At 61.5% G+C, this 14,615-nt stretch overlaps 1 protein-coding gene across 1 annotated transcript; it reads left to right on the forward strand.

The window, feature by feature from the left end:
- The first annotated feature begins 3,066 nt into the window (after positions 1 to 3,066).
- Plekhg6 (pleckstrin homology and RhoGEF domain containing G6) lies at positions 3,067 to 14,587 on the forward strand. Its single transcript, XM_090325101.1, has 15 exons — positions 3,067 to 3,230; positions 4,412 to 4,561; positions 5,205 to 5,369; positions 6,044 to 6,139; positions 6,368 to 6,418; positions 6,634 to 6,783; positions 8,071 to 8,181; positions 8,328 to 8,477; positions 9,713 to 9,850; positions 9,939 to 10,058; positions 10,793 to 10,925; positions 11,014 to 11,129; positions 12,731 to 12,879; positions 13,570 to 14,199; positions 14,395 to 14,587. Exons 1-15 carry the CDS (start codon positions 3,108 to 3,110, stop codon positions 14,402 to 14,404), a joined length of 2,292 nt encoding a protein of 763 aa, XP_090181227.1. The 5' UTR covers positions 3,067 to 3,107; the 3' UTR covers positions 14,405 to 14,587.
- Positions 14,588 to 14,615: the final 28 nt, after the last annotated feature.

Below are 14,615 nucleotides of genomic sequence, written 5' to 3' on the forward strand. Positions count from 1 at the left end.
TCTCCCGCGGGCACAGTAGCTCACTCCTGTAATCCTCGACGTTTGGGAGGCAGAGATCAGGAGGATGGAGACTTGAGGCCAGCCCAGGCCAGAAGCTGAAGGAGACTCCCCCACCTCATGTCAGCCAATAAAAGTTGCTTTGGACCTGCAACTATTTGGAAGGCACAAACAGGGGGGTCAAGTCCAGGCTAGCCCAGGTTCACTTAAACACTATTGGGGGGGTTGGAAGGGGAGGTTTGAGGGGGATGTAAAGAAACTGTCTCATTAAAGTGCAAATCCTAAGTTCAAATCCCACCAGAATACCTGCCCCACCCCCACCCCCAGGCTAGCCAGGGAGGTGTCTGCTCCCCTCAGCATGGAAGAAGAGGAAAAGGAGCAATCAGACCAGAATTAGACCGAATCTGTGCCTCTCTCTCTCTCTCTCCCTGGGAACCAACGCCAGGCCCGCGGGGCACTGGCAGGTCAAGATTGGAAGGGAGCCAAAGGGTTAACCCTCCCTGCCCGCCCTGGGCCAGCCTGGCCGCCTCACCCGGGCACGGTAAGTCCAGGCTTGCCTCCCTTGCCCTGACCTTGCCCTGGCCCTCCCTGACTCCTGCTCCTGCCCCTTTCTGGGAGGCCCAGCGCTGAGGCTGTCTCTGGGGTGTCATTGAATACTGTCAGTAATTACCACCTCCTCCTGCCCTGTTAACTCTCCCTCCCTCCCAGCTGCGGCCTTGCCCCGTGGTCCAGGCTCAGGGGAAGCCTGGGGAGCCCAGGCCGCCCAGGACAGTGAGATCTGAGCACCTGCAGTTTGAAGCCAGCCTGGGCAGGAAAGTCCAGGAGGCTGGGGACTGAGGCGGGAGACCCAGGACAGGGGCTCAGGCCGGGAGGACCTGCGCCACCTCTTCCCCTTCAGAAACTCAAGGGTCCTGGCTGTCAGTCTGGCCCATTGACCGGAAGGGGCGGGACCCCGGGCCTGGGGGTCCACTTCAGAAACTGAAGGGTCCTGGCTGTCAGTCTGGCCTACTGGCCGGAAGGGGCGGGGCCCCGGGCCTGGGGGTCCACTTCAGAAACTGAAGGGTCCCGGCTGTCAGTCTGGCCTACTGGCCGGAAGGGGCGGGACTCCGGGCCTGGGGGTCCTCTTCAGAAACTGAAGGGTCCTGGCTGTCAGTCTGGCCTACTGGCCGGAAGGGGCGGGGCCCCGGGCCTGGGGGTCCACTTCAGAAACTGAAGGGTCCCGGCTGTCAGTCTGGCCTACTGGCCGGAAGGGGCGGGGCCCCGGGCCCGGGGGTCATCTTCAGAAACTGAAGGGTCCTGGCTGTCAGTCTGGCCTACTGGCCGGAAGGGGCGGGGCCCCGGGCCCGGGGGTCTTCACCACTGGCCGTCAGCTTCCGGAATGTCCGCTTTCTCACCCCACCTTCACAGGACACCGCTGACCACGCATCCAGCGGTGTCGCAGGGCCTCAGTGACAAGGGGTGCCCTCCCCGGGGGAAAGGTGCCGGTGGAGACTCAGCTGGCACCTGGCCCGGCCCTGCAGGAAAGGCAAAGTCCAGCAGCCGCCCTTGCAGCCGGGCACCAGGGCCACCTAGAGATAAAGATGACACTTTGGACTCCAGGTCCAGGGTGCAGCAGGGACACCGGGAGCCGAGGGAGGCCGCCCGGGCAGCGGCTGCCCATCCCCGCTGCCCACAGGTTCTACTGGATCGTCGTGTCTGCGGCCGGCCTCTTATTTACCCTTCATTACTTTGGCGCCACTGCGGGGGTCCGGTCGGGCCTGGCAGCCGGGATGGGAGCGCGGGCGCGGTGCCAGGTCGGGGTGGCACTCAGGGGAGGGGGCGTGGCCACCCGCGTCTCCGCCCCCGGGCTCGAGGGGGCGTGGCCTGCAGGGCCGCTGGAAAGGGGCGTGGCCGCGCGTGTCCCCGCCCCCTGGACTAGAGTGACAGGAGCGGTGCGAGTTCTGAGTGGTGCCTTCTGGTGGGGGGCGTGGCTAACCGGATCTCCGCCCCTCCCAGGGCCGCGGCGAGGTCCGCAGGCGGCCCCGGGAGCAGGGGGCGTGGCTTCCGCGCCGCAGCCCCGCCCCCTGCCCGCCCCGCCCCCTGCCCGCCGGCCCGGCGCTGCCCGGAGTCCCGCGGGCCGCTGCGTCCCCAGTCCAGGGCTGGGCACGGGGGGTGGGTGAGGCTGGCGACGACCTGTGGGCCCCCCCCGGGGCCGGGGGTGCTGGCAGCCGGGCAGCGCGCACCTCGACGCACAGGTGAGGCGCGCTGGGCGGGCCGGGACCTGGGGGTCGGGGGGATGGGGCTTGGAAGTGGGGGGGGGGCGCCGAGGGGGGCGGATCGAGGGAGGGAGGGAGGGAGGGAAGTCAGCTTCCTCCCCGGCCCCCAGAAAGGACCCTCAGGTTAGGGAGGAGGGCGGGGAGGCGGCCAGCCCCGAGGGGAGGGTCGGGGAGGGGCCTCTGTCCACACAGCCTTCCTGGAGCCCCTGCCCCGGGTGTATGTGGGGGGGCTGGGGAGAAAGAAGGGGGGCCCTGCCCGGCGCCCCCAGAAGGCTGAGGACCCCCCAGCCCCCCTCCTGCCAGGCTGGTGTCCCCCTGGACAGTCCCCAAGGCCACCCCTGTCCCCCCCAACCAGTCCCCCTGCAGGTCTTTCCCAGGCTATGCACAAAAAAGGGGGGGCCACCCCGGGGTACCCGGGCCCAAGAGACTCCCCTGAGACCCTGCTGCCAGCTCCTCTCTGCGTGTTTGTTTGTGTACGCCATCCCCGGGGGGCTTGAACTCAGGGCCCGGCGCTGTCCCCGAGCTGTTTCGCTCAGGACGGGCGCTCTACCATTTGAGCCACACCTCCAGTCCGACCTTTTTCTTTGTAATGTTGCTGGTTCATTGCAGAGGCTCTCCCAGACTTTCCTTTCCGGGGCTGGCTTTGAACCCTTCTGTGATGCTCAGATCTCAGCCTCCTGAGAAGCTGGGATGACAGGCGTGACGCCCCAATCCCCCCACTGCCTGACTACCTCATCCGTGCTCCCCCTCCCAATGTCACCTCTCCCTCCTTCCCATCCCTTCCTCCCCTCTCTTGCAGCCTCTCCGTCCTGGACGTTGGCACGGTGACCCTTTGGAGGTGACTGGAGGAAGGGGATGCAGGCCTGGGGTCCCCCTCATAACAGGCCTCCCCAGGGCCTTGTGGCTTCCCGCATTGAGGCCTACACGGGACTGCACCGGACCTCTGCCCACAGTGCTCCCGGGGGAGGCTCCATGCCGGTGAGTCCTGGCCAGTGTCCACAAGGTGACCTGGGTGTGTCGGCAGGGAGGTCACCCACCTTCAAAGTCTCTGTCTTCTTAGAGGTTCAAGACGGCTTGCTCTGTTCTTGTCCCTCATCCTCCTCTTCTTTCAGGAGCCATAGTGTGTGTGGGGGGGGGGGGCCCAGGATTTCACACCCACCCCAATCCCAGACAGCTGGACAGGAGATGAGAGAGAGAGCACAGAGTGGGGAGGAGGGATGGACAACAGATGAGAGGGTCATCGGCTGTGGGAAAGGAACTTTCTAGACTCCACCTGAGCTCTGCCATTGGCTTCTGAGTCAGGGCTGAAGAGGAGCTGGTGTCCCCCTACACCCCTACCCCGGAGGGGCTGGACCAAGGATGGCCTAGGCCCCGCCCTGAGCCCCACCCTCCTGGGAACCTGATCGGGGCAAGAGGGCGTGGCTCCCGCTGTCAATCAGCCTCTGGGCGGCCCCGCCCCCTCGCCCTGTCACCAGCTGGGGAGAGAGAGAGAGAGAGAGAGAGAAGGGAGACTAGGAAATAAGATGGGGTAATTCAGAGGAATGTGACCGAGCCTGCCCTGGGAGGGGCCCTGCGGGGACTCCCTCAACCTCTCCCTCTCTCACACACACACACACACCATCACACAATCACACAATCACACAATCACACAATCACACACACAAATGGCAGCCCCTCCCAGCTGCCAGGGACACTGGCGAGGCAAGAGGGAGGAGGCCCAAGGGTGGAGGCCCAAGCTGACCACAGACACAGAAATCACAAGGATTTTGTGCCTGGAAGCCCCAGGCACAGAGGGCAGGGGCGGGAGTGGGCAGATTCTGGGGTGCACACACCGGAACTCAGGCATGTGCGTGCCTGTCTGCCCGCGCCCGGGGACTGCCAGCCAGGCATGCCTCCACCAGCCCAGCTCAGGATAACTGGAGCCCACAACTACACTGGTTTGAGGAGCCTGGAGGTCCCGGTGGCTCCCGCCTGCCATCCCAGCTGCTCAGGAGGCTGAGATGTGAGGATCGGGGTTCAAGGCCGGCTGGGACAGCAAAGTCCATGAGACTCTTTTATCTCCAGGGAACCACCGGAAAACCAGAAGTGGAACTAGGGCTCAGAGGGGTAGAGCGCCAGCCTTGAGCCACCCAGAACCCCTTCTCCATTTCTCCCCACAGGACCTCAGCCACCAAAAGCCACACTACCTCCCCTTTGCCAAGGTTTTGGCCCAGGCCCGAGGCCTGTCTCATGGGGTGCTTTGGGAACCGGAGCCTGGGAAGAGGCACAGAGATCAGGGGCCTGGCCCACCTCACAGCCCCAAATTCAAGGTAGGGTCCCCTCATCTCCTGCCCACAAACAGTTCACCTCCTCTGAAAACTCATCCACAGCCCAGCCACTCAGGAGGCTTAGAGCTGCAGAGCACGGTTCAAAGCCAGCCTGGGCAGAGACACTTATCTCCAGTGAACCCCCAGAAAACCACAAGTGGAGCTGTGGCTCAAGTGATAGAGTGCTAGCTTAGTCCCAGGACTGGAACAAGCAAACAACACACAACAAAGAAAAACTCCATGTATGGGGGGGGAGCTAACGTCCAAACATTGCCTGAGACTATTGCATGGCTTTTGTTGGTTTTGTCCATCCTGGGGCTTGAACTTGGGGGTCTGAGCGCCGTCCCTGAGCTTTTTCACCCAAGATTCTGGGTTCTGGGCTGGCTCAGAACCACAATCCTCCTATCTCAGCCTCTCGAGTAGCTGGGATGACCGGGGCCCCCAGTCTCCGGCTCAGCTCATCAGGAGGCTGAGATCAGAGGATCGAGATTCGAGGCCACATTGGGCCTCCCTTATTGCTGCTTGCCGCCTGCCAGCGCGCATGCGTGCGCACACACACACACACACACACACACACACACACACAGGAGCCGGGTGAGCTGGGCACCGGGCGTGGTCAGCTCACGCTCTGCCCTCCCTCTGGAAGGAAGTCACCAAGGCCCACCAACTGAACCTGAGACTGCACACCTTCAGCCTGTTCGGGATGCCCCGCCTGCCCCCCGAGGACCGGAAGCACTGGGAGATCGGAGAGGGCGGGGACCACGGGCTGACCATAGAGAAGTCCTGGAGGGAGCTGGTGCCTGGACACCAGGTGAGCTGGACGGCAGAGCGCATGCCTGGGCTGGCGGGGGGGCGGGGGAGCTCCAGGGAAACTCGGATCTCGTCTCAGCGGTGTCACTGACCCCAGGAGAAGGGAGGCGGTGTCCCTGCCTGGCTGGGGGACTGGGGTCTCGAACCGCCAAGCAGGTCCCCCAGCCGTGGGAGACGGTGTCTGTTCTCAGCTGGGCCCCGTGGCTCACGCCTGTCACCCCAGCTGCTCAGGAGGCTGAGACGGGAGGATCGCGATTGGAGGCCAGCTTGGGCTTGGATAGGCCTTGAGAGGCCTCCTGTCTCTAATGCGCCAGCAAAAAAAGTGGGGAGGACGGCTGTGACTCAAGGGGTAGAGCGCCAGCCTGGAGTGAAAAAGCCCAGGGACAGAACCACATGAAGGAAGGAAGAGAGGGAGGGAAAACGAGAGAGAGAGAGGAAGGAGAGAGGGAGGGAGGGAGGGAGGAGCTCTGAGGATGGAAGTTCAAGGTCACCCTGAGGCCTCTAACTCCAGTGACCCAGCAAAAACCCAGAGGGAAAGGCGTGGCTCAGATGGTAGAGCACCAGCACCTTGATCACCGCCGGCCCAGGGCCAGGCTCGGCGGCGGGGGGGAGGTGGTGAGTTCGAGGCCCAGCGCCGGCACAGGGGTCACCGTGTTCCTGCCCCGTCCCCCTCAGGAGATGAGCCGGGAGCTGTGCCACCAGCAGGAGGCGCTGTGGGAGCTCCTGACCACGGAAGCCCTGTACGTGAGGAAGCTCAAGATCATGACAGACGTGAGCCCCCCTCACCCCCCTTCCCGGGGGCCTCGGCCTCGCAGCCCACAGAGGACAGGTGGCCCAGCACTCAAGCCACCCTCCGCTGCACACGTCCTCCAGACCTGGGGGGTGGGTGTGGGGGGGGTTGATGTAGGGGGTACCCCACAGGGCTGGTCTGGGGGTTCAAGAGGGTGGGAGGGGGTGCTCAGACCCTTTCCTCGTCCCTCCCTCCCTCCCTCCCTCCAGCTCCTGGCCGCCGGGCTGTTGAATTTGCAGCGAGTGGGATTGCTGGTGGAGGTGAGGGGGAATTTACAAAAGGGGGAGCCTCCTTCAGGAAGCCCTCCAGGAATGCCCCACCCCATCCCAGGAGGACACAGCCCTCTCCCCCCGCCCAGTTTCCTGGGGCTCACTGAGTGTCACGGGGTGGGAGGGAAAGCCAAACCTCCTGCCTCTTGCCAGGGTCCCCCTCTCCCCCCCAGCCTGGCCCTGTCACCAAGGCTCCTTTCCCCCAGGTGTCAGCTGAGACCCTGTTTGGAAATGTCCCCAGTCTGATTCGAGCCCACCGGCGCTTTTGGGAAGAGGTTCTAGAACCTTCTCTGGAGGAGACCCGCAGCTCAGGCCAGCCTCTGGACCCCCTGAGCCTGCAAAACGGCTTCTTGATGGTAAGTGTGGGGGGGGGAGGTGACCAGGGAGAACCGTTCCCCCCAAATATCCCCCCAGTCTGACCTGTCCCCATGAAGTAGAAACATGGGAGTCTCAGACAAACGCTCGTCCACAACGCTTCTTTCTTCTTTTCTTCTTCTAGTTGATTTTTCCTCTGCACCAGTACTGGGACTTGAACTCAGGACCTGGGGCATCGTCCCTTAGCGTTTCTTCTCAAGACGAGCGTTCTACCACTTGAGCCACAACCTCTGCTTTCTTCGTGCTTCTTTAGATATAAGAGAGTCTCGTGGACTTTTCCTGCCCGGGCTGGCTTTGAACTGTGATCCTCGGATCTCAGCCTCCTGAGGAGCTGGGGTGCCAGGCGGGAGCCGCCGATGCTCAGCTGTGATATCGTTTTTTAAGACCGGGTCTCGTGCAATCCTGACTCTACCTCACCAGCCCCCGGGAAGCTGGGATAGCGGGCGTGGACCACCCATGCCGGGAAGCTATATTTTAAAAATCTTAAATTTTGGACAGACTAAGATGGAGGCCTGAGCGGGGGTTGATTTCTGGGGGTTTACACGAGCACCCGGAAAGTGGAAACATTTTTTTCTTAGCAAAAGTAACTGGTAGCAAGACGCAGTGGCCCAAGCCCAGCTCCTCAGGAAGCTGAGATCCGCCGATCGAGGTTCAAAGCCAGCCTGGGCAGGAAAATCCATGAGACTCTTATCTCCTAAGCACCACCAGAAAACCAGACGTGGAGCCGTGGCTCAAGTGGTAGAGCGCCAGCCTTGAAGGAAGGAGCTCAGGGCCGGCGCCCAGGCCCTGAGTTCAAGCCCCAGGACTGACAAAGGGGGGAAAAAAAAGTAGATCAAGCAAGCAAATGTTTCTGTGGGGGGCAGAAGACAGAGAGGCTCAGACACCCCAGAAAGCCCTGTGGGCAACCCCCAAACTGGCCACCGAGAGACCCCGAATCTTCACACCCCGAATCTTCACAGCCCGAATCTTCACAGCCCGAAACGATTCAGTTCTCTAGAACTTCATCTTTTTTTATTTGTGTGCTTGAACTTCTGGGGTCCCCGGGTTTAGGGGTGTCCCTTGAGTCACAGAAAACCGGTGTCCTGAAAACAGTGGCTGAGTTATTGCTGGTGGAGAGCGAAGCCCAGGGCGGGACAGAGCTCGTACGGCGGCCAGGAGATCGGAGGACAACAGAGGCCCTTCTTTGGGGGGTGTCAGCTTCTCCTGGAAGGAAGGAGGCTTGGGGGGCCCTGAAGTCTCCCCTCCTGACACCTGTGTCCCCTTTCCAGTTCAGCCAGCGATTTCACCCCTACATCCAGTACTGCCTGAACGTGAAACACACCATGGCGTACGCCCGCGCACAGCAAGACTCCAACCCGCTCTTCCACACCTTTGTGAAGGTGGGGAAACTGAGGCAGGGGGAGGAGGAGACAGCGGGGAGCAGGGCGCAGCTCCAGGCTGGGGCTCAGTCAGCCTGATGGGGAAGAAGAGAGCTGGCAGATGGCTGAGTTCTCCCCCCGCCCCGCCCGCCTCCCTCTGCTGACAGTGGTGTGAGAACCACAAGCGCTCAGGGCGTCAGATGTTGGGGGATCTGCTCATCAAACCCCAGCAGCGCATCACCAAGTACCCCCTGCTACTCCAGGCTGTGCTGAAAAGGAGCCCCGAGCCCCGAGTCCGGGAGGCTTTGAATGCCATGGTGAGTGCTAGGCAGGGTTTGGGGTCCTGAAGGTTGGGGGAGACCAGAGGAGTATGCTTACAAGGCTCCAGAGAGGGGGGGAGGGGTGGATGGGTGGGTGGGAGGGTAGATGGAAGGATGGATGGATGGATGGATGGATGGATGAATGAATGGGTAGATGGGTGGATGGGTGGATTGATGGATGAGTGGGTGGGTATGTGGATGGGTGGATGGATGATGGATGGATGATAGACGGATGGATGGATGGATGGATGGATGAATGGGTGGATGGGTGGATGGGTGGATTGATGGATGAGTGGGTGGGTATGTGGATATGTGGATGGGTGGATGGATGGATGGATGGATGGGTGGGTGGATGGGTAGATAGGTGAATGGATGGGTGGATGGATGGATGGTGGATGGATGGATGGATGGATGGATGGATGGGTGGATGGATGGGTGAGTGGATGGATGGGTGGGTGGATGGATGGATGGATGGATGGTGGATGGATGGATGGATGGATGGGTGGGTGGATGGGTGGATAGGTGAATGGATGGGTGGGTGGGTGGATGGGTGGATGAGTGGGTGGATGGGTGGGTGGATGGGTGGATGGGTGGATGAGTGGGTGGATGGGTGGGTGGATGAGTGAATAGATGGATGGATGGGGGGATGGGGGAATGGGGGGATGGATGGGTGGGTGGTTGGATGGGTGGATGGGTGAATGGATGAGTGAGTGGATGGATGGGTGAATGGATGGATGGGTGGATAGATGGGTGAATGGGTGGATGGGTGGATGGGTGAGTGGATGGATGGGTGAATGGATGGGTGGGTGGATGGATGCATAGGTGAATGGATGGGTGGGTGGGTGGGTGGATGGGTGGGTGGATGAGTGAATGGATGGATGGATGGTGGGTGAATGGATGGATGGGGGATGGGGGATGAATGGGTGGGTGGATGGGGGATGGGGGGATGGATGGGGGGATGGGTTGATGGATGGAAGGATGGATGGGTGGATGGATGGATGGGTGGATGGGTGAGTGGATGGATGGGTAGGTGGTTGGATGGGTGGATGGATGGATGGGTGGATGGGTGGATGGATGGGTGGATGGATGGGTGGATGGATGGGTGGAGGATGGGTAGGTGGGTGGATGGGTGGGTGGCTGGATGGGTGTGTGGATGGGCTGGCTTGGCCCTTAGTGGGCTGTCCCTCACAAGGACAGAGCTTCACCGCTCTGTCCTCCCCCCACCCCCGGAGATGGAGGCGGTGGAGTCCTTCCTGCACCACATCAACGGGCAGGTCCGACGCGGGGAGGAGCAGGAGAGCCTGGCAGCCGCCATCCACCGCATTGGACCCTACGAGGTGCTCGAGCCGTCCAGCGAGGAACTGGAAAGGGTGAGCGGGGGAGAGAAACACCGGTTGTGAATACGCCAGGCTGGGGGCAGGGGGGGGACCTGCTGACCCCGTCCTCTGTGTCCCTCAGAACCTGCGTCCTTTCTCCACTCTGGACCTGATGTCCCCCATGTCGGGCGTGGCTCCCGAGTACCTCAGACAGCTGCTGCTGGAAGGGCCCGTGCGAGTCAAGGAGGGCCGGGAGGGGAAGGTGCAGTGGGCAGGGGTGAGGAGGGGCTGGAGGGGGGGCAGCGGGAAAGCTGGGGGGTGGGCCGAGCACGTAAGTGCACCCCTGTAATCCCAGCCACTCCCGAGACTGAGGCAGGAGGATGGGGGGTGGAGAACAAGCAGGGCAATCAGTGGAGACCCCCAAACGGAGAGCAAGACGTCGAGTCAGAAGGTTCTGGGTCCAGCTGATGGCTTCTGCATGGAAAGGGGGGGAGGGAGGGAGGGAAGGAGGAAGGAAGGAAGGAGGAAGGAAAGAAGGAAGGAAGGAAGGAAGGAAGGAAGGAAGGAAGGAAGGAAGGAAGAAAGAAAGACAGGCATACAGGCTGGGCGCCCTGGCTCGCGTCTATCACCCCAGCTACTCAGGAGACTGAGATCTGAGGATCACAGTTCGAAGCCAGCCCGGGCACTAAAGACCCTGAGACTCTGATCCCCAACGAACCACCAGAACACTAGAAGTGGAGCTGTGGCTCAAGGGGTAGGGTGCTGGTCTTGAGCTGAAGAGCTCAGGGACAGCGCCCAGGCCCTGAGTTCAAGCCCCAGGACTGGCGTCCCCTCTCCAATAAAAAAAGGAAGGAGGAGAAAGGAGAAGAGGAAGAAGAGACAAGAGGGAGGAAAAGACAGAACGGAGAAGAAAGGGGAGGGGAGGGGTGCGGAGGGGTGGGAGGGGATGGGGGGCCCTGGGCCTGGCTGACCCCACCCCTGCCCTCCTGGCCACAGCTGGACGTGCACCTGTTTCTCTTCTCCGACTTGCTCCTGGTCACCAAGCCCCAGCGCAGGACGGACAAGGCCAAGGTCATCCGGCCGCCTCTCATGCTGGAGAAGCTGGTGTGCCGGCCACTGCGGGACCCCAGTGCGTCTCCCTGGGCGAGGGGGGAGGGCAGGGGAGGGTCGGGAGGGGGGGCCCAGCCCTGAGAACCCCTCTTCTCCCTGCTCCTCAGACAGCTTCCTGTTAATCCACCTCAGTGACCTGCAGTGCGTGGCCAGTGCCCTCGTGGTCCACTGCTCCAGCCCCGCCGACCGGGCACGATGGCTGGGGAAGACCCAGCAGGCTCAGGTACCCGACAACCAGGCCCCTGGCCGCCCTGGGGCCTGGAGCCTCTGAGGCCGACAGGAAGACCCGGGTTCGATTCCTTGGTCCCACATACACAGAAAAAGCCAGAAGTGGTGCTGAGGCTCAAGTGGTAGAGCTCTAGCCTTGAGAAAGTCCAAGGACAGTGCTCAGGCCCTGAGCTCAAGACCGAGGACTGGCAAAAAAATAAATGCCGGCCTGGCGTTTGAGTATGGCTACAACATGGGGTACAGAAGCAGGCACAGCCCTAGAGTTAGTCATTCCCGGGCCCTGCCCCTGACATCTGGACACCATGAACTTGAACTTCGTCCCACACAAAGTTCAAGGAACTTTGCAACTTTCCCTACCAAGGAAGGGGAGGTGTTCAACAAATTAATCACAGCCAGGTGACCCACACCTGTCATCATCCCAGCTTCTCAGGAGGCGGAGACCTGAGGACAGAGGTTCAAAGTCAAATGGGACAAGAAAGTCCATAAGACCTTTATCTCCATTAAACTAGCAAAAAGCCAAACGTGCAGCTGTGGCTCAAGTGGTACAGCACCAGCCTTGAGTGGTAAAAAAAAAAAAAAGCTTACAGTCAACACCCTGACCCTGAGTTCAAGCCATGGACTGTCATGTGTGCGAAGACACACACACACACACACACACACAGAGTAGTCACACGTGCAGGTATGTGTGACAAAAGCAAGAAGACATCGCCACAGTGTGTGGGTCCTTCCCATAATCGCAGCTTCTAGGAGGCAGAGAGTTGGATGACAGTTCAAAGCCTGGAACGCAGGTGTGAGATCAGGAGCAAAGATGGCTGACACGAGGGTTCAGGGGTGCTGGTGGTTTTCCATCTTGAGGGGTCCTGTAGTCTCTCCTCCCTCCACGGCCGGACTCCCCCTGTGTTTTCTCCGTGTGTGTGAGTCCTGCGGCCTGAACTCAGAACCTGGGCTCCGTCCTCAAGCTCTTCTGCTCAAGGTTGGCGCTCTACCACTTGAGCCACCCCTCCACGGCTGGCTTTTGCGCAAAACTCCAGGCTCACTTCATCGGTGTGATCTTGGGGTTCCCTGGGAGACGGCTGTGGCTCAGAGCTGTGGGCAGCGCCCCCTGGAGGTCAAATCCAGCCCAGGATTGGGGGAGCATCCTTATGCACCCCCTTCTCCTTCCCCTTCATTCCTGCAACCCCACAGCCCCCCCCCCTCACCAACTATTTCAGGCCTATCATCCCAGCTACTCAGGAGGCTGAGATCTGAGGATCGGGGTTCAAAGCCAGCCCAGTGCAGAAAAGGTCCGTGAGACTTATTTCCAGCGAACCACCAGAAAACCAGAAGTGAAGCCGTGGTTCAATGGTAGAGCGCCAGCCTGGAGCAAAAGAAGCTCGGGGACGGCGCCCAGGCCCTGAGTTCTAATCCCCAGGACTGGCACAGAAAGAGAGGGCGGGAGAGGGAAATCCTCGACCTTCTAGTCTATCTGCAGCAGTAAAGGTGGGAAAACTCAACGTGCCTCCCGAGGTTGCTGGGGGAAGAACGGTACTGAGTACAGTACTTGGCATAGTAAGGGCTCAATCAACGGGCACGCCTGACCTCACTGCTCCCTCCCAGGACACCCTGCAGAAACTCAAGTCCAAGGAATTCGTGCGACAGAAGAGGGAGCTCTTGGCACTCTACCGGGACCAAGGCAGGGTATCTCCGAGCACCACCAGGCCCTCCTCACCTTCCCCGGAGGACTCAGAGGGCGGAGCAGAGGGGAGGTGAGACCCCCCCCCCCGTGTGCCCCCAGAGGAAGGGAGGGTCAGGGAAGAGAAGGAACCAGAAATACGGCCTGGAGGGGTCAGTGCTAGAGAACCAGGCTAGAGGTTAGGAGAGGGCAGCGTGGTACCTACAAGAGGAAGAGGGGGAGACTGAAGCCTCCGACGGCCTGGGCTGGCACCCCATGATACACGAACGCCTCGCTGGACTGGGCCGGAGAGTGAAGGTGGGGTACGGATGCGTCCACGAGCAGAGCTGCCAGACCCAGCCTGTAAGCTGGGCATGGTGGCTCACGCCTTGCATCCCAGCCCCTCAGGAGGCTGAGAGCTGAGGATTGAGGTTCAAAGCCAACCCGGGTGCGGGGGGAAAAGGCCGTGAGACTCTGATCCCCAATGAACCACCAAAACAAACCAGAGGTGGAGCTGTGGTTCAAGTGGTAGAGTGCCAAGGCTTGGGCAAAACAGACTCGGGCAGCGGCCAGGCCCTGAGTTCGAGCCCCAGGATTGGTGCACACACATATACAGGAAGAAAAGAAAAAGAAGAAAGCCGTTCGCAGTGGGCGTAAAGGAAATCTCCCCGGGCAGGGCCACATCTGGAGGATGCAACCCAGGACAACTTGAACTTGACCCTTGCACTTGACCTTTACACTTAACCCCCAAGTGAGCAATCTGAACCTTGGCTGTCAATTGCAGGGCCCCTGAAGCCACGGCCCCCGACGTCCCCCAGCTGGTGGTCACAGAAGACAAAGACACAGACGAAGAAGAGGGGGCCCCGGTGCCCGATGACGCTTCAGATTCAGGGTACAGCACCCTGAGCTCCCGTCTGAGCCGCGCCTGGCTCCTCCGGCCTCTGCGGAGAGACCCTCGCCTCACCTTCTCCACCCTGGAGCTGCGCGACCTCCCTCTGCGACCCCAGCCCCCCGGCCCCCAGGCCCCTCAGCGCCACAGCGCCCCAGAACTGCCCCCAGACGTGCAGAGGGGAGGCAGCCTGCCCCGGGGACAGCCCCCCACCTGGTGGGAGGAAGGGGACCCAGAGGCACAGCCCAGCCTGCACCCTCCCTCCCCGGCCCCCACGGACTCGGTGGGGGACAGCTCCCCCTGGGACTCAGAGGAGGAAGAGGGGGGCCCCCGCCGCACCCCCTCCCCTCGCCCCCTTCGGGCTGAGGAGATGCTGAGGGAAATTCGCGAGGATCTGGCCGGCCAGAGGATCGAGGGGGCCCCCGCAGAACCTGGGGTGGGCCGGCCCCGGAGACTCACTCGGGCCCAGCTTCAGAGGATGCGGGGACCCCGGGTCATACAGCTGGACACCCCTCTTTCCGTCTCGTAAGTCAGAAGCCACCGAGGGCAAGCGGGGGGTCAGAACGCCAGGGAATGAGCACATGGACCCAGGACCCAGTTTGAGTCCTGGTCCTGGACCAAAAGGGGAAAAACAGTGGGAGTTGGAGGGGGGGGTCAGGTACAAAGCAGGGACTGGGCTGCAGAAAATCACCCCTCAAACCTCGTCTCCTTCCTTTCCAGAGAGGTGTAAGGAGTTCTCCCGGGGTGCCAACGTCCCCCCAAGAATGCCAGCCCTCACCCCCACTTCCAGACTCTACCTCAGAGGACCAGCGGCCTCCAGGCCGCCACCCCTGCCTCCTTCCAGAGCTCCAGGCCAGCGGTTGTACATGCATGTGTCATAGACGCCCCCGAACCCCACATAAAGGTGTACAGGAAAGACCCTCGGCTGGTGAATGCTTGCT

Source organism: Megascapheus bottae, chromosome 37 (genome assembly GCF_031878675.1).
Source record: "Megascapheus bottae isolate mThoBot1 chromosome 37, mThoBot2.hap1, whole genome shotgun sequence".
NCBI classification, from domain to species: domain Eukaryota; kingdom Metazoa; phylum Chordata; class Mammalia; order Rodentia; family Geomyidae; genus Megascapheus; species Megascapheus bottae.

Excerpts from the sequence above, each read along its gene's own strand:
- Plekhg6 (XM_090325101.1), top strand. The coding sequence starts at position 3,108 with ATGCAGGCCTGGGGTCCCCCTCATAACAGGCCTCCCCAGGGCCTTGTG. Across the intron at positions 3,231-4,411 it reads CCGGGGGAGGCTCCATGCCG|GACCTCAGCCACCAAAAGCC; the intron begins GTGAGTCCTGGC and ends TTCTCCCCACAG. Across the intron at positions 6,419-6,633 it reads GAGTGGGATTGCTGGTGGAG|GTGTCAGCTGAGACCCTGTT; the intron begins GTGAGGGGGAAT and ends CCTTTCCCCCAG.